The sequence below is a fragment of the Lepisosteus platostomus genome, chromosome 6 (genome assembly GCF_059453375.1).
Source record: "Lepisosteus platostomus isolate fLepPlt1 chromosome 6, fLepPlt1.hap1, whole genome shotgun sequence".
NCBI classification, from domain to species: Eukaryota; Metazoa; Chordata; class Actinopteri; order Semionotiformes; family Lepisosteidae; genus Lepisosteus; species Lepisosteus platostomus.
This window is the reverse complement of record NC_142616.1, coordinates 56,749,398-56,768,902: the sequence shown is the minus strand read 5'-3', so window position 1 is coordinate 56,768,902 and position 19,505 is coordinate 56,749,398. Positions and strand designations below refer to the sequence as shown.

Genomic DNA, 19,505 nt, shown 5'->3' with positions numbered 1-19,505 from the left:
TATTCAGTGTGTTTTTGAGAAACACCCACTCAAAACCAGAACTTCACTTCCCAATTGGGAATGGGTGGAAAGTCTTTGTATTTTGTTATTTCATATTAAACAATAGAACAATGGCAAGCATGTTTGCTTCAAAATATCTCCAATGGTGGTCTTTTGCTGCCATGTGAGAGTAATGTTTTAAATTGTCGACGGTCTGTTTCCCTTGAATCATGTATACCCTTAAGATGTCTATTTGTGAGAGCTCCACATGATGGACAATTTACTCTGAATCAGGAAGTGCTACATGTGGTTGTTTAATTTGCTACAGAGTGAGTGAAAAGTGGAGCAACGCAGAAGAAGGATGGTGAGACAAAAATTTATGCGACATTGCACATGCTTGACTCTGAAATGGAGACATCTTCACCCCTGAAAATGTTATAGAGTGCTTAGGCAGGCCAAGGTTCCCCGTGTGAGTCGAATGGAACTGAGTAAGGGATTCTCCCTGTGTGAGGGCCAGCCTTCCTCAATGTTAGAATCCTTCCTGCGTGGTTCCTGCCCAAGAGGCAGCCAGTGTTTGCACAGCAGTGGAGCTGATGTGAAAGTCAGCAATAACCAACAGGTTTAATCAGCCCAGATGAGCAGCGGGGATGATTGCATCATGTCTTTCAGCAGATGTGCACTTTCTTTGACTTCCTTTTGTTTTCATTCTCTCACAGATGGTCTCTCCTGACCTGTGCCTAGCCTTGCTACAAAGCCCTCCCAGACACAGCCAGATGCATATAATGTAGAACACAGTTCCAAAAGCATCATCTGATTTTACAGCTTTCCTCAAAGTCTCTTCCACCATGAAGAACTGTACAGATATTTATGACATTAAAGACATTTATGAATCAAGGTCTTTTCCTTCTTTCTTGTTCTGTGAATCCTTTGCTGTGATTGCTCAGATTGCTCTGTGTTTTGCCTAGTGGATTTCATTCAAAGATCTTCATAATCCACACTATAATATTGTCATGTTTCTAAACATTAAATTCGCTGTTCCTGTGAACTCTGTACTACTGTCAGCTATAATAATAATAATAATAATAATAATAATAATAATAATTGCTTACACTTATATAGCGCTTTTCTGGACACTCCACTCAAAGCGCTTTACAGGTAATGGAGACTCCCCCACCACCACCAACAATGTGCAGCCATTCTGCGCCAGAACACTCACCACACATCAGCTATCAGTGGGGAGGAGAGCAGAGTAATGTAGCCAATACATAGAGGGGGAAGGGCCAATGGGAAATTTGGCCAGGACGCCGGGGTTACACCCCTACTCTTTTCGAGAAACGTCCTGGGATTTTTAATGACCACAGAGAGTGACCTCGGTTTTACGTCTCATCCGAAGGACGGCACCTGTTTACAGTAAAGTGTCCCCGTCACTATACTGGGGCATTATGACCCATATGGACCGCAGGGTGAGCGTCCCCTGCTGGCCCCACTAACACCTCTTCCAGCAGCAAACTTAGTTTTTCCCAGGAGGTCTCCCATCCAGGTACTGACCAGGCTCACACCTGCTTAGCTTCAGTAGGTTGCCAGTTGTGAGTTGCAGGGTGATATGGCTGCTGGCAATCAGATAATCAGATTTACTACATTTAAGTACATTTAAGTACATTCAAGTTTCCGGCAGAAAACGTTGCATTGGCTTAATGCTAGAGACTCTCTAAACTAGGTACAGAAACTGTGATGGAACAGCTAATTTATTTTCTTAGTAGTTGAATTAATAAAGAGTGATTTTACTTTTTTTAAGGATGGGATTCCGCCTATCAAAAACATTATTCGTTGTAATCACTTGCCATTCCATGCCAATTAAAATTAAAATGTGAAGAAGTTGTGATACAGAAGAGAATGTTAAAAGAAATGTCAGTAAAATGATTTTCAATGTTTTTGTGACTGAGTGTGTCCTAAATATGGTTAAATCATACTACTTCTAGACAATTATAAAAAGAGAACTTTAGTATTTTTTCTCAGTGTGAGGATCACATACCAGTTAAATATGATCTATTGGCAAGAATACTATCAATGTTTTGATACCAACGAAATTAGCATCTACTTCCCAAATTTCCTATAAGAAATGGCATAATCTGTAAACTGTTTTGTATTTTCTGATTGTTTTGTTGTCTCAGTCACTATGACATTTTTCCTTTGTCCTTCATTTCCTTCTCTTGTCTTTTCTGTAAAATCTGGGTGTTACCTACAGTATGTCAGCTACTGTATGTGAATCTAAAAGACAAACAGCCATCAAACTACATAAACATTTACCACATCTTTATATTGTTTATAATGTTTATATTTCACTTTGCTCTTGTGGGAAGAGATGTGGGTAAACATCAAGGTTCACTAGGATAAAAGGATTTTAGTTCTCTAGTTACAAGCCATTTTTATAACCTTAATTTTAAGTCCAGTCATTATGAGAATAAAATTTTGGTGTTATGTGAATACTTTTTGACATACATACTATACAGAATACTGTAAAATCAGACTGGAATTGGCTTTGAGCTTTGTTTTAAAAAAGGGCTACTTTAGTGCAATGGAAATTATGTAGGTGTTGAAATGTGTTAGCAATATTTGGATTTAAAAATATTTGTCACTACAGTAGTTTTAAATGAAGGTATGATTTACAGACATGTGGAATGCCGTTACTATAAACATGAACAGGGTGGATAAGGGCTTTATTGAATTTGATGTCCATGTGTTCATTTGGGGTCATTATTTAGACAGGGTTAGAAAAAATGCCTAATTTTAAATTTAGGGATTTTTTTTAACAAAAAGAAAGTGTATAAAACATTTGATATACTGTAATATCAAAGACAGAATTCCTTTTGAAATTTCAACATTTGATATTTGAATATGTTTTCTGAGACATTAAAAGCCATATTGTGACTACACGATAATTAAAACATATGGTACCTTACGTTGCTGTTCAAACTGTGCTTGTGTTTTGTATATCTGTATAACCTGTCTTTTTCCCAGTCGAGTATTAGATGTATAACACTATAAAATGCATGTGAAAACACGTACTGGGTCTTATTATAACACTGTTTGCCAATGCTTTATTAGTGAGTGAGAAAAACGCAAAACAGTTTATGTTTCCAAAAACAGAGTTAAAGCTTCAATAGGAAATGTTGTTGAGCTCAAAATCCAGATTTTTGTATAAAGACAAAAGGTGCTACTGCAGGTCTATGTACGCATACATACAGTACAGACTTGTACATTCAATTCAATACAATTAATAGCCTTCAGTTCTCTTGTGATGAGAAACTGTCCTTCTGACATTGCAGAATTGACTGTTGTCTGGTTTGCAGCTAGGATGTTCCTAAACAGGGGTTCTCCAGACTAGTCCTGGAGGGACACAGTTTTGCAGGTTTTCATCTCAGCAAAATGCTAATTATTGGCCTAAAGGGATAATTTCCATTCTTTACTTTCTGCATTTTTTGCTCTAACACAGATAGTAATGCCACACATTCATACATACTACAAACGTCATGCTACCACAAACCAAATGTTATCTATGTGACCGACCTGACTGACACGTTATTAATATCACTAAATTGTGAGTTGACATGACCGTGTAAATAATGCCTACTAAATGGTACTGTAAATGTTTCTAGTAACTAGTAATTGAGAATGTGAATGGAACATTTAACATCTAGGGATTTAAAAGCCTAAGACAGTGAAAGGACTAATGCAACCAGACAATTCTTTTCGTATCTAAAACAAGCTGAATGAGATCCACAGATCACTCACATACTAGTAACCAGTTATGATCCAGATGGTCTCTTCTCACTTATATCCTTTTTTGAATTCTTAAATTCCTATGAAATGAATATTATTAATTCCAATTCCCTAATTAAGTGTAATAATACTGTTCAGCTAGTATACCAAGTAGCACCAAGGCATTTTTCATGAAAGCTGTTGTTGATAAAAACAGGCTAATCCATTTCAAGTAATTATTAATTCAAAGTACACCACAGTATCTAGACACAATGCAAAAATGTAAAACTTAAAAACAATGCACAAGAAAGTAGACATATGAAAACATTTGATATTATAATTCATTTCCATTAAGTAAGTAAAAGGTAGGACTAAACACTACAATCCTTAAATCAAGCAATATGCTTTAAAAAAAATTAAAGCATCCCAGCATAATAAATGTAAGACCTTATGCATTATAAAATACATAATCCTGCAAAAAACAATCAAATTCAAGCATATTTATGACCTCTGTAACCAGAATAACGATGCTCAAGGTTAATTCTCAATGTTACATTTTTTATCTTATGTACAAGATATTAAAAAGAGCTTTAAAGAGGACAAAGCACATGGTTTAATCCTCATCAGATTTACAAATGTTGCCTTGTAAATTCAGGACACTTGAAAGAAAAAAGTCAATTCTAAAAGTAACAACTAGAAAGACACCAACTTCCTTTCACTAGGATTAGCCTTTCACAGGGTGATGTTACTCTGTGCACTTCTAGGTTTGTAAATAATATTGATGAGAATTAAGATTTAAACAGCTAAAAAGAAACAATTCAACATTATTTAACCTTTGCAAAACCATTCATTAAGTAATTTATAAAATGTTGCACCTTCATTTGTGTAATTAAAATAATAATCAGGATTAAAAGTAATAAGTTAGACATCTTAAAAAACGTGAAACTTCAAAATGAGAAAAATCAAGTCAGGCTGATGCAGAGATGATATGTGTCTTTATTAGTGCTTGGACTAGATAAATCGGAGGTTATTGAACAAGATCTTTTGACAGCTTATCGGTCTGCCTGATACATTTACAGACCATGTTTGGAGCCCTTGTCTTATTGAGCAGAAACACAGTATATTAAACTATCACTCTGGGTATAGCTTATCTTTCATCCTGTCAGCCACTAGGTTGAGATACATAGACCTTTTGGCACTCATCTAATGAAAACTAATATGGGTCTCTTTCTGTCATGAAGGGTCACCACAGGCTAAGGCTAACACCTCACAGCCAGACAACAAGCATTTCAGACCATATGACTCTTGTACCAATGTCCTTTCTGGCAGTCTTTTTTCTTGCATTTCAACTAAATGATCCTGTATTCTTTGGAATATTCTCACTTCCTAACATGTTCACGACACCTCATATGGTCTTGAACAAATTAAAACAATGTTTCCCTTACAAATGCTTATGCTTACTGTATATATAGTAACTATTAAAATTTCAACTTGCAAGTTTGTAATGTTCGATTGTTCAACCACATGCTGATTGCAAAGGTGTCACAAAGGTAATTATTCTGCACCGTCCAGCTACCCAACTGGGAAGATTTAAACAATACAGAAAGAGTGAATTTCATAATATGAAATTCAAAATCTGACTTCAAAACTAAGCATTAACGTTACATGTATGCGAACACAAAGTGTTTGAAGCACAAGCTCACAGAATCACAGATCCTCAGAGCCTTTCAGTTGTATCACTAATGATTTTGAAAAGCAAGCCTTTTTCTTTTCATCAGACATGTAGAACAAAAAACAAAACATTTAAATAAATGAGCCTCAACATGTTTATACCATAGATCATGATTGAATTAGGAATAATTACTAAATGAAAGAAAAAAAAACATTTTAGAATGTTCTTTGGTGAGACTACATATCTATACATGGAAAAAAGCTTTCCTATATTCTACAATCCTATATTATGTTCTGATAAAAAAAACTCAATGTGTCTATTTGTTGTAACACATTTTATACTGTAAAGTATCTTGTTTCATTCAAATTCACACTTACACCCAATTTATTGGTATTTCATTTATGAAAATTATCTTGAGAAAACACAGGCTGTTTGTATTTTACCTGGGCTAGACAGCTCAACTCTTGTCTCATTGGTTTTCTGTGAAGAATGACTTGACCTTTTCTTTATACAATTGCTAGGCGTCATAATCAGATCTGTGGGCATACCAGTCATCACACTACAAGGAACTTTGACGCGGACTCATAAAGGTTAAACAAACATAAGGCATTACATATGTTGTATACGACTAACTCACTGCTTACAGCCCACTTCATCACAGCAAGGAAATTCGTTCTGCTGAAAAAACACTGATAAAGCTCACTCGTACCATGGGCTGGCCTCTACAGGCTAGGAGAGAAACATTCCTTGAAAGAATCTCCAGATCTACCAGGGGCTAAATAATTCTGCACGGTACATTACACTACTGGTAACATTGCACAGCTCAAGCTGACTATTTTTGTGTCACTGAGTTTTCGACAATACTGCCTGTAATTTTAACTTCATTCAATGGCTATGTGGGAGTTCAAGCATATCTGATGGCCCACCTTTGAAGGTTATACAGTAATTCAGGAAATCATTATACTTGCTTTTATTTTGCAAGTTGTGTTTTCATGATGAGAACCATTTCAGAGGCATTTCACAATCTGAAGAAATTGCAACCAGAACAATTAAGAGGTATAGAATTTTAGAAAAATACATTATTATTAAAAAGTATATAAAGAAAGTAAAATCAAGTAATGAATGAGTTTTTTTAAGTAAATATCTATAGGTCCAGAGCTAAACATGTCACTATTTGAAGTGCAAGCAAATAATGGGAAGTGTATGTATTTACAACAGGCTTATGAGAATGGTTGCAATTAAAGAAAAAACTACAATGGGAAAGTTTCATGGTATTTTCATCAGTCATACCTGGTAGGGGAACACAGATCTGTATTCACTGAAAACAAATACTTCTATATCATGCTTGTGTTTCTGGATAAGAATAACATCAATGAAGAAATTCTACCCCATCAACAGAAATTTTGTACAAACCCAACTTTTGTACTGAGATCATTCTGTCTTACAAAATAAAAAAGAGACCAAGACTATAAGGAATATGAGATGATTGGTTTTGGATCGTGAACAGTACAAACTAAGATTTGTAATACAATTATCTGTTTGAAAGATCCAAAATACCCCAGCAAACAAATTTAGGCATTGGTGCTCTTAGATACATGAGTACAGTACGTACAGTATGCTGATTCTAAAAACAGTAAGATCTCCTAACAAATGGAGTTTGTAAGTAAAATGTGACAGCAGATACCTAACATTGACCAAACATCGTTTTTCCAGTTACTAATTTGTATCTCTCCCTCCACCCTGTCATTGTCCATTGTTCCCTCAGTCAGGCAGGTTCATGCCAGTTGTCTCTCAGATCGTTACGGCTTTCAGTCATTCAATACTAGACTTAGTTCTAAGTTGTTTAAATACTTTCATTAACCCTTTATTAACTCACACATGAGATTAGTAGATCTTAAAAAATAGATAATAAAATATTAAAAAACAATGTGATAATATTTCTAAGGTGTACTGATCAGTTTATTTTCAAATCAAGCTGTGTTTACTAGCTGTCCTTTTCACAAAATAGATGCTGTACAAAGTTGTCATTAATTTATTCCAATGTTATCTTAAAACATGCAGCTTTAAAATAAAGTACACATCCTGTACGCATTGGCCACAAGGACTCTAGCTGATAAGCTCAAGTTTCATTTGAGAATGATCATTATGAGGTGTGTGTTTCAGCCATTTCTTTATCTTTAAGAAATCTAGATAGTGTGTCATTGTAGTTATAGCACAAACATGTTTAAAATGTGTTTGGTTGTAATATGTGTGGAATAATACTGGAAGTGAAGAAGGATTTCTGTCTATAGATAAGACAAATGTTTGCCAGCTTTCCCTGCACCTGAGGATGTATGTCTGTGAACAGCATTAGTAGGAGAAAGTCACCTGACAGTACATCAGATGCCTCTCTGTGTGCAGGTCATGACCCTTTCTGTCCTGCATGGACCCAGTCCCTCCTGACACACAGCAGAAGGAATATGAGACAATGGAGGATTTGTCACCCAGCAGAGCAGAAAACCCCTAAAGACTTGTCACAGAGCTCTTAGATGACAGTCGTATAATTGCTTTAAATTGTGCCCTGTGGTTGTTTTTAATGCTATGGCTCAGACAAAATAGAATATAACAATTACTTTGCAGGTTAAAAAGAGCGCAATGATGGCTATAATTGCCAGAGATATCGCTTTAGAAAGCTCCTATCAATCAATATAATTAAACTCTCCATTGCTGAATGACCTGTTAGACAGGTGAGTCTATTACACTGCTACGTATTGGCTCTTTTACCAATCCTATTAACCTCGTGGTACAATAACTTAGCAAATATATTCCATCCATCTATCTGTTTTATAACGGCCTCTATCAATTCAGGGTCATGGGGGAGCTGGAGCCCATCCCGGCAAGTAATAACAAATGCAAGGCAGTGTACACCTTGGATGGAATGCCAGTCTACTGCAGGGCAGACAGCCCGAAATTCACACATTAACACCTAAACCCAATATTCCTGGAAGTCAATTAACCTAACGGTATGTTTTTGGACTGTGGAAGGAGCCTGGAGTGCCAGGAGGAAATCCATACAAAGAAAGGGAGAACATACAAACTCCACCCAGATAGCTTCCCAGGCCCATAATTTAACCCAGAGCCCAGCACTGAGTGGCAGTAATGCCAACCACTGTGCCATGGTGCTGCCCAGCAAATTTACTGAAAAAACTAAATCAAACAAGATCACATTGACATCAGTCAACATCAGTGGCATCAGCCTGGAGTGAAGCTGTTAGATTCAGTTACTTCTCTCAAAAGATAGTAGTTGATATTGCTTTACCTTAAAACTAGGGTACAGTGATTATTTTACTCTTGTGGCATCCCTTCAAACATGTCTTTGGCTGATTCAGTTTCCCAGTTAAAAACAATAAAATTCTGCTAATGACTGTACAACACAAGCCCTGGACTGCTTTTCACATCACACCCACTTCTGCCTCATCAATCCCTCAAGCAGAATTTACATTACAACAAGCAGGTGTTATTGATCACTAACCCCAGAGCCTATTTACTGTAACGTATATTTCAGTCCTGCAGTTTAGCCATTAGTATACGCTAAATTTGCACATTTACTTTCACCAGTTGCTGGATAACATGTCTTGACAATATTATTTTCCAAAGAATGGAGATGTATATTGTGTGCAACCATGAATTTAAAATAATTATGGTTAATAATCATCATGATCAAGCATCATGTTTTACTAAACTGGGATCATGTAAAGAATAACTCCTAGGAGATTTGTCACTGTAAAATAAACACAGAAAACGTGGAACACCAATTTTAACATTCTCTTATTTTTTCTTCAAATATGACTCCCTAAAGACTACTAAAGAAATTTATGAAAACTGCCCACAGATTTCAGGGGCAAAATAAGGGTGTTTTAGGAGGATAACACACATGCATTGAAACACCTCCCTTCTAATACAGCAGGTGACCCAATATGTATTATTAACTATATCATCATCCACTATGAATGCTTATCCAAATTGAAGCTTGCAGATCTCTCCCCTTAAATGGGAAACGTGTCTGCTATTATTTCAAAACTAGACAAGGAGGTCAGCAGGCCATATTAAACATTCGAAGCACAAAAGACTCTCAATCATCTAACCCAGTATTACACGACAGACACTGCACTCTGCTGACCTCAGTGCTCTTGGGAATTCTTAGCCATTTCTTTATTATTTCTTTGAAATTGTTAATGTTTAAGACCTAAGAAGAGAAAATATCAGTTGTGTTGTAAACGAACACAAAATCTGTTGAGGCAAATACTCTCCTGGGATTTAAAGATTATATGATTATATGACCCAGTTTTGACTGACAAGTGAAAAGAATGAATTGAATTACAGTAAAATATCTTCAAGCTTTTGCAGGCTGTATATTATTGCTCTCGTCTTAGTGTGACTATAGTGCTGTACGGCACAATCAGTGTAAGTCTACCCTTGACATCCTTCAAGGCTGATATCAAAGGATACTTAAACATAAGTTGCTTTAGTTGCTTTTTTCTATGTTTCTGTTGGGAAAATAAATTTGGTGCTATTGAAAGTTGAAATGAAACATACTGTAGCTGTCATCCACAAATTATGGGAACAGGTTAAAAACTGCAAAGTACTGTAAGTGAATATGTTCTTACCTCATGCAGTAACTTCAGAGCCTTTACATGTCTGAATAAAAAACAGAAATGAAAAAAAAATGTCAAGGCCAAAATGAATTCACAGAGGCATGAATGCATACAAGCACAAGCCCTGTGCAACTGATGTCCTTAAGAAATAACAATTGTGTGTGAAATTAGAATTGAAGATCTCAGAAGCCATGTCCTACACTGTCAACACTACAATGGATATGGTGCTAGAAGGCGTTAAGAATAATAACACAAGATCAATTGTTTGTTTTTTTCAATTCTATATATATATATTCCTGTATTTTCATTTTTGCAATATGAAGAAATTATCTGGGAAAGTGGCTCCCAAAAATCTGTATGAACACCTGCAAGTGATATCATATTAAACAGATACATATAAAAAGTTTGCTCTCAGGCCTGTTTCAGTGGCAGTTTGAAAAGACATATGTTCACTCCACTTCCTCAAGTGAAGAGATTAGGCCTCCAATTTCACTGCTATGCCTAAACGTGATTGTCGTTACCTCACTTTAATGGGATTTGTTCAGTAAGTGCCTTGCATACAAGCAGATGTTTCCATTTAAAGACTGCTTATTGACTGTTTTGTTTTTACTGTGGGTTTATGATTTGCCAAATTGTTTGCATTATATATTATTTCTTTGAAAAGTAAGAATTAGCTTCTTGCATAGCATTTTGTGGTTTTAGTGAAAAGGTGATTGTGATGTCAAATTTGTTTTTAAAGACAAAGGATCATTCCAACACTGTCATTCTTTTCTCAGATACAGGTCCAACAGAAGCACAAGAATGAACAGTTGTATTACACGTGGGAATTTGTGAAATATAATCTGTGGATTCAAGGTATGGCTAATCACAGACAATCACAGAAAAATAAGAGATAAAGTTCTTTCCCAAATAAGGGATGAGAGTTCTGCAAGGATTGCAAAATACTCCTATCCTTATGCGTTTTTGTGCAGAATATCTGGACTAGAGCTAATTTGTCTTTAAACAGACACTTTTACACATTATGATGCTCACATTTTATGATGCAGCTATAAATCACTTGGGCTCTAGAGATTATCTGGAAATATCTGAATTAAACAAAAGTCTGGGATAACTCACGTGTTCTCTGAATCCATAAGATCTTTTGCAATGTAGAAAGCTCTTGATTGCCCATCAATCTGTAAAAAACATTGATTTTATCACAACGTATAAAGGCAATACATTATTTTCCATCATTTGAATATTCTGGTATTGTTATTTCTGCGACAAACGTAACTCTATTGAGCAAGTGCTGCATATGTAAATTTCTTTTATCATAACAAGACGGAGTCGAGATCATAGAAAACAAGAAAGTCACAATCACAAAGGTAAAATTGTTTGTGAGTTAGGATGTTTTAAATTTAGAAACATTGAACTATGCAACTTCCTCAGAATTCAAAGGCATTGAACAAATGGGCTGCCATTGTTTTCTCAAAGAAAAGGCATGTACATAAATCAACTGCGCATACATACTTCTGTGAAATGTATGAAATTTAAATAAAAGAAAATGTAATACAATAATCATTAGCAACAGTATTTATTCCTGTTGTTAACAAATATATATATATAAAATATATTATTTCAGAACTCTTATCCAAAAGGGTTTTTGTGATGGCTTCAGGAATTTATACTCTTTTCTATTTTCTCATACACAAAAGAGAGAGCTCCTGTCACATGACTTGAGTCTGACTGCCTGATATTCTTGAGACACTATGCTGGGCGTTGGTCCCTCTGTTATTAAACAGCTGTTTGTATAACCAGAGAATGAACCCAGAGTCTGACAACAATATGCAGAGACCACAAACTTGGAAAATAAAGTAATTTGGCTATACGTATTCTAAGACAGCAGGAGCTCTGGAATTGTCAGTTCAACATTGTCATTTACTATTCCACATAACATGGCCAAAAAACAGTTCTGATGATTAGGGCATTAACCTACATTGTAAACTTATTTTTCTTGGACATCTTCACATCAAAACCAGTAATCATAGGAAATCAAATACTTCCCTGTACATTACACTATTGGTTTGATCCGTTAAAAGTCGTGTATTACTACTGTTCTTTAAATGTTAGCATTTAAAGTTGACATTTCAAGTTGACATGTTGACATTTCAATACCGTGACTTTGTGAGACTAGTCAAATTTGTTTCTTATTCCGTTACTTCAAATTTCATGTTCAGTCTGCACCTGCAGTGCATATCCATAGTTTTTTTATCAAGGGACTTTAAAACGCTTTGGTATTTTGGTAAGCGTTTATTTGGTGCTACTTACATTAAATTACATACGCAAATGCATATTAAATTTACAGTAGTCATTCCATGTTACTTTCAGTTAGCATTTAACCAATAAGATCTACAGTATATGATCACAATGAACAGTGAAAAGAAAATACCGTACTATACTAATTATCCTATAATTTTGTGTCAGAGAAAATCTGTTAAGCTTTTAAACTGCATGTACTATAATTAAATACTGTAAATACAACTACGTGGTTTAAGATATAGCTTACATGTTCTTATTGAGAATTAAGTTTATTCCAGTTAAACATTAACTATCATTAGGTATTATTTAATATAAATTTAATATGCACCTCCATATGAATATAATAGTAATATATGCCATGAATAATACACTGTTACTTTTTTTTTCTTTTAGAAACAACAGACACCAATAGCACAAATGCACACAGTACTCTGCTCTTACCATAAGGTGCACCTTAAGTAGCACATTATGTAACTTTGATGCAAGCCGGTTATAAGCTGTGACCCTTAAATAAAGTGCCAACAGAGGAAGGCATTATTACCAAAGCAGAGGTGTCCTGATAAGAGGCATTCATAGTGGCAATGCCACCTTACTTATTGTTCTAAGATGTATATCTTGGGGTGGTGTTAACACACATCTTACACTTGAGATACTGTTTGAGATACTGACTTGGTCATTAAAACCAGAATTCACCATCCTCTAAAAATGGCTTTTTGAATGGACTCACCTGTCTCTCTTGGCTGGACTCTACTAGGCTGTCCTCTTCCCCAGAGCTCTTGCCTTGGTCTTCCTCTGATGCCAGGCCACTAACTGGCACCGTAGACACTGGGCACACATTATAAGGCTCTGTATAGGCACTGCAACAGAAGAAGACATGAAACTCAAAATCTCAGTAAATCATTCAGGTTTAATGATCTCCATCACTGGTGTGAGTCATTGCAGAATTTTCACCATGTTAGTAATAGTCCTATTAAGGAGAAAATGCTCTGTGTGTGACTACTTCAAAAAGATGAAAGATGTCTAGCATCGCAAAGTGTTAGGACAATGAAGTAGAGACATTAAAAATCGTGTCAATCACTATAATGATAATTATTGTCACTGTTCTAGTACATCATGTGTGCTAATTCTCCCATGTTGGGAATATCAAGTACCATAGTTAACATAGTATGTCTTTCTACTATAGTATGTTTTAGTACTAAACATAGTATGTTTTTCTTTTACTTAACCAAATAAAAGTAGAATGCGTGTATGGGTAGTGCAAAGTTACTTTATCTACAAGTTTTAGTAAAAATATTTTTCTTTTTTTAATCACAACTCAGTCAAGAATACTGTAAGTAACATACTGATAATGGATGCCAATTTGGTTAAAGTGATCTATATGTTACAGTATATGTACCTAATATGGAAATATAATACCACTTAAATATATTTTTCCTTGACACTGCATGTGTTTACTGTATATGTAAAGCACTGCAACATTAAAACTAACACTCTGAACACATGGATGTGTGTTCAATTCCATGTCTTTAGCACAAATACAGTATCAGCCTTACATGACACATTATATATATATTTTTCTTCTCTGTGTTGTAATGTTCACACACTGCATAAGAATGACCATTTTCATAACTGTTCTCCATATACTGAAGAAAAACTCCATGCTTTAGCTGACAAGTACTGAAGCTTTCCTTGAATTTGACAATAGCAAATCATTCTCCACAAACACCAGAGAAAAGGCAGAGCATTAAAGAGATGGAGTATTAACAACTCGATCTGTCTGGATCACTGGAAAAGAATCCACCAATTACCGTGAACAGAAGTACCCCAGTAAAGCTAGCAGATATTGTGTAATCCCTGAGCATTTGCTAAAAAACAGAGCTAAATAAACACCACAAAGCCTTCAAAGGTCCAAGCAACCTCAGCGTGTTTCCTATAATCCAAGCCTCATTTTCTTTTATTCTCCTGCAGCGGTAATACGGATGACTGAGACCAGATTGTGGAGACATTAGGAGCACGAGCAAAAGCGCCAGTTCTGCAGCCACACAGCGAGCCACTTCAGAGCAGTAAAAGAAGAGCCCACAGAGACTGACTCACTTTTAATTGACTGAATCCACAACCATACAAACTACACATACAACAAAGAAGACAGTAGCTTACTGCAACAAAAGCAGCTCTGTTTGAAATAACTGACATCCTGATGGCTTCAGCAGATTCCTTTAGCCAAGACATATGAGTGAAGTAGTGTAACCCTCTACTCTTGTAGCTGCTACATACAAAATGCAGGAAGCATATTTAAACAAACTAAGTTCAGCATACAAGACAATCCTTCACACAGGCATCTTCCAGCAAGTGGTGTCCCACTGGGGAGAGCTGAATAGTTTTAACATTTCATTTGACACACTGGGATGGTGGATGGCACAGTTTTACAGTAATGAGCAATTGCTGCTTTGCAGGGCTCGGGCCCTGAGTTCAATTTCTTGAGTGCTAGAGCTTGTACAGTATGTTCCCCCGGTTTTCATGTGGGGTTTCCTCCAGGTGCTCCAGTTTCCTCCCACAGTCCGAAGACAGACTGGTTAGTTAATTGGCTTCTGGGAAGACTGCCCTTCATGTGAGTGTGAGCGTGTTTGTGCCTGTGTGTGCCCTGAGATGGACTTGTGTCCCATCCAGGGTGTTACCTGCCTTGAGCCCCTTGCTTGCCAGGTTAGGCTCCAGCTCTCTTGCAACTGTGTACTGGATAAAGCCATTAGAAAATGGATGCATGGACATTGGGATAGGGTGCCGCCTTATTGAGCTGTAAATATTACAGAAACAGGTTCAAACAAACAAATAAACTCATGTGTAGCCATATCTTTTGAGTCTATGTAAAATTTGACCTGCAATGCTTCCTAAAACAAAAGGATGCATTTTCAAAACTAGAATCTTGAACAATGGAGTCTTTGATCAATGTCTTGCTAAAATATATCCTTGTTTGAAAATAAGTTTTTACCTCACGATAGCTCTGCCTTAATTGCAAAGGCTAACAAGCTACTCTACTGCGAAATCTTTGAGAGGTACATTGGCATCCCTAAAACGATAAATGAACAACTCTGTTTGTTTCCTGATTCCAAATTGTTCCATAGGGCTTTAATACTTTAAATTTAGCAATAATATGTACATACACAAAAACATTTGAGGGCAGAATGTATACTTTTATTGGAAGCTATCCAAATGTTTAAAGACAGAGCATGCACTCGTGCTGCCATTGTAAATTTGGGAGATTTCAATCCGTCACATCTCTGAAATACAATAAGAAGTACATTACTGTTATTAGTGTTATCTATGCCTTGGTGCTGAATCTCATTATAGGTACAATTTTAAACAGGATCCATAAATTACACAGCTTTCTGCTAACACCTTTGCAAAGAGTCCACATATTAATCAAACACAAGATAATTCTCAGCTCTGAATCTGAAGTCAGTCAGGTACTGAGATGATAAATGTATAATAAAATCTCAGCCCTTTTGAGAATAAAAGAAAATATCTCTTGTAAGACCAGTGACAGTTAAAGTATAATTTTGCAATACCGAATGTAAATATTTGAGCATTGCTTGAAAAATTACAACCTTCCCTTCAGTACTTATTTTTTTTCTTACATATAGTATTTTTCAGAAACAAATATTAAAATGTACGGTAAATCTGTTTTACTTTTTTATATACAGTACACCCTCGGTTTAACAGACTAATTGGGTGTCCATTATTACTGAATGTCCATTAAAATAAGATTTACATTTTTTCAGGTCCAAAATATATTACATGAGAAAAAAAACACATACTGTATATACAGTATGCTTTCTGGATCTTCTAACAAATTTTAACAACTGTAATAAACACAGTCAATGTAATTTCTTTCTATGCCTTTTTTTACAATATACTGTACAATATCATACATAATATCAAATATACAAGCTCTTTTTAGAAATTTAGTATATAAAATTCAGTGAAGCATATGAAATAAACAACACTCTTTTTTAGCAATTGATCTACCCCTACTGGACATCACTGATATTCCTGAATTTAAACCTAAGCAGCATTTATTTTTATTATATGTTAATAAATAATTAACTTTAATAATGAAGTCCCAAGTCTGTTAAAGTGAAGTCTGAGAAACTGAGGGTTTACTGTATTGCTAGCTTATATGGTTATGAGAAACACAAAAGGAACATACTGGACTTGAAGAACCAAGCATAGCCTAAGATAGACACCTGTAGTGTATTTAAATTGTACCTCAGGGTATATATGTGATTGTGGTGGAGTGAAGCAAGGTCTCTGTGGCTGGGGGAAATCATTTTGAGTAGTGGAGCCCTGATTACAGTATTTTAAACACCTGTGATGAGTTTGGGAGAGACCATTCTCAATGTAGATGACCAGCTTAACGGAGCCCAGCTATGGTGACTTTTGGGTGACTTAGCTTCCCTGTCACAAGACTGTCTTTGGATTAAGTACTGTACTAACTTCAGACATCAAACTAAAGGACTGTAGTAACACAAGCAGTAATTAAGTAATGGTGTTACCATGAAAAACATGTTGCTATGTATTTATTAATGAGGTCAGTACTTAACCAAATACATAGATCATTTTCTGTTTGCTGGAATTGGTCTGAAAATGTGGATGGACTTGAAGGTTAAAATTAAATGGGCTATCATTGCAATAATTAATCACAGTTTAAAGCGGGACAACTGACAAAAATTTGAGAATGGGCATGTAATATCACTGGGCTGTAATTGAAAATCATTACATGGGAGACATCTGCAACTGACTGCAACAAGCTGCTCCTCTTTATAAAGAGCACTTGCTGTTTATTTTGATATTGTGAGCACACAAATTCAAAGTAGTTCAGTTACCACAAGAGCTTTAAAAGCAAGGCGAGTACTGTCTTGTTGAAAAATATCCAGGTGGTATTGTCCAGCTTTGTAAGAGCATTGCTTTCTTCTATTTTTGTCTACTTTTAAAAACTTTTTTTTTAATTGGCTGCCGTTTCTGGCTGCCTCTCAGGAAAAGACACATTAATTGTGCTAGCAAGAATGGCTCATGACTGCTGCAGTCTAATCTGTTCAACCATCCAACACAGTCTGAATATTGTTATACCTTCGGCATACAGTATACAGTAAAACGTCTTTTGCTTCAATGCATCATTTTGAGTATGGTTGCTCAAATACAGTTGCTCATACAAACAACTATATATATTTCTAAGTTCTAAGTTAAGTATGATCAACTTTTTCATTTAATATAAATTAGCATCTTCATTGTTTGAAATGAATATTTAACAGTGATGATGTTTCCTTGTGACAGCTTCCTAGAACATTTTAAAACATGCAAACATGTTTAAAATAAATGATTAATGTTTAAAATTAACATGGATCAGCAAAATAGATGAATAGTTATCATTTTAAAACATTAAGAGCTTGGGCTTTGTACTAACTGTAGTCCTTAGCTTTATAAGTCTACAGCTGGGCCTAACAAAGAACACAACTACAGACGATCAGATGGGCAGATAGTGCTATACTAAACAGTTTAATGTGCAGTTTTTTTAATCCAAAATTAAATAAATGGGACATCATTTTTTTTAATGATCTTAAATATTAACATTGAATCCTACATGTACTTCAAGCTGTAACTCTTTGTATAATGGTCAGAAATCAGCACAGTCCATAGCTAGTTTTTTAGTAAATTTCTAATATGTTTTCATTCATCTTGGATGTAAAGAGTACTGATCAATGTTCTGAGCTTGTTTGGATTCAAGGGCCAACATTTTTTGACTACAGAATTGTCCACTATTCTAACATCTTCAGAAATAGTTGGAAACAAGGAATTTGAAATACAAGACTTTCTTTCTTTCTAATATTGTGAAGAAGTGTGAAAAATTGTATATCAATCACTTCATAGTAACTATTAAAAACACCATAATCCTAAATAGTGGTTCTTCAAATATTGGCTTTTGAAGCTGTTCCTAAGTGAGGTTTTATGCATGTTGCTAGCATGTCGGTACATTATAAATTCCCTAGTGACAACTGCACATTCCAGCAGCATTGTGTTAACGCTATACTGTGGCTATGACAAATTGTGAAGAATATTTCATCCCCTGGAGTCTACAAACTTGCATTTCCACAAGGTTTTTCTAGAAAATTGCATACATCTTTATTTGGCTAACTAAGCGAATTGGAGTTCCTTGATTTAGGAAGCCAATACCACTTCTTATACTGCACCACAGAAATCTGGAGCATAAATTAAAGATGCTTGGCCTTGTCTCCTACTGTTATTTGAAGAAGGAAACAAAATGTTTTGAGTTTGGAATACGTTGCCAGCGGCAAAGATGTCTAAGCTGGAGCAACAGCATTAAATATACTCATAACAACAATCTATATACTTCTTTCTGAGAGTGGAGAGGACACAGTCACCAAAATGACATTATGATTAGTAACACATTCGTTTGTGTAATAGATTCCATTGTCGTCACATTTTTCCTCAAATAATAGTGCTTAACTTTGAAATAATGAGACAAAAAATCATTTTCTCTTTATAATGATTAGGCTGAAGCTTGCTGTTCATTTTTATTATCTTAATAAATTGATTAATGAAGGTGGGGTTGGACCTGCTGAAATCATTTCCCCTCATATTTTCACTGTTGCCTGAGTTTGCTTCTGTCTCTATTAAATTACAGCAATACCTGATTGAAGAATATGGCAATTCTGTTTGGGGTCGTCAGTGAAATTGAAATATTGTCAGACTTTATCTCACAAAATCTAATATAACAATAGGAAATCTACAGTTCCCTCTCCAGTTCTCTGAAATTGTAGTGCTTTTTGATCACATTACATCTTCTATTAGCCCAAGGCCTTTCACACACACACATATTTCCCAGCGTAAAATTTCATTCAGTATGTTAATGTGGAGAAGAGCGATACTCAAGTACTATAATGTCCCATCATTCTGCTCTACTGTTTTATATCATTTTGGAGGTTACAAAAAGTTCGCCTTAAGTCAAGCCTTGCAGCTGCACTGGGTACTTGCTAAAGTCTGTCTGTGAATGAGCAAAACACTATGTTAGTCAGATTTTTGCAAACATCATGGAACTGTTGATTAATTCCTTTTGAAAATCCCTAGATACAAAAGCTGTCCTGTCTATA

General features: G+C 35.5%; 1 protein-coding gene across 2 annotated transcripts in view; it reads right to left on the bottom strand.

Moving 5' to 3' along the window:
- Positions 1 to 19,505, bottom strand: part of fgd5b (FYVE, RhoGEF and PH domain containing 5b) — a 72,485-nt gene that overhangs the window by 28,770 nt on the left and 24,210 nt on the right. For both annotated transcript variants that reach the window (XM_088636481.1, XM_088636480.1), the window contains 3 exons: positions 13,070 to 13,199; positions 11,161 to 11,219; positions 10,057 to 10,087 (listed from right to left, as the gene is read on the bottom strand). In XM_088636481.1, the coding sequence (XP_088492607.1) occupies positions 10,057 to 10,087; positions 11,161 to 11,219; positions 13,070 to 13,199 (220 nt within the window). The remainder of the gene's footprint in view (positions 1 to 10,056; positions 10,088 to 11,160; positions 11,220 to 13,069; positions 13,200 to 19,505) is intronic.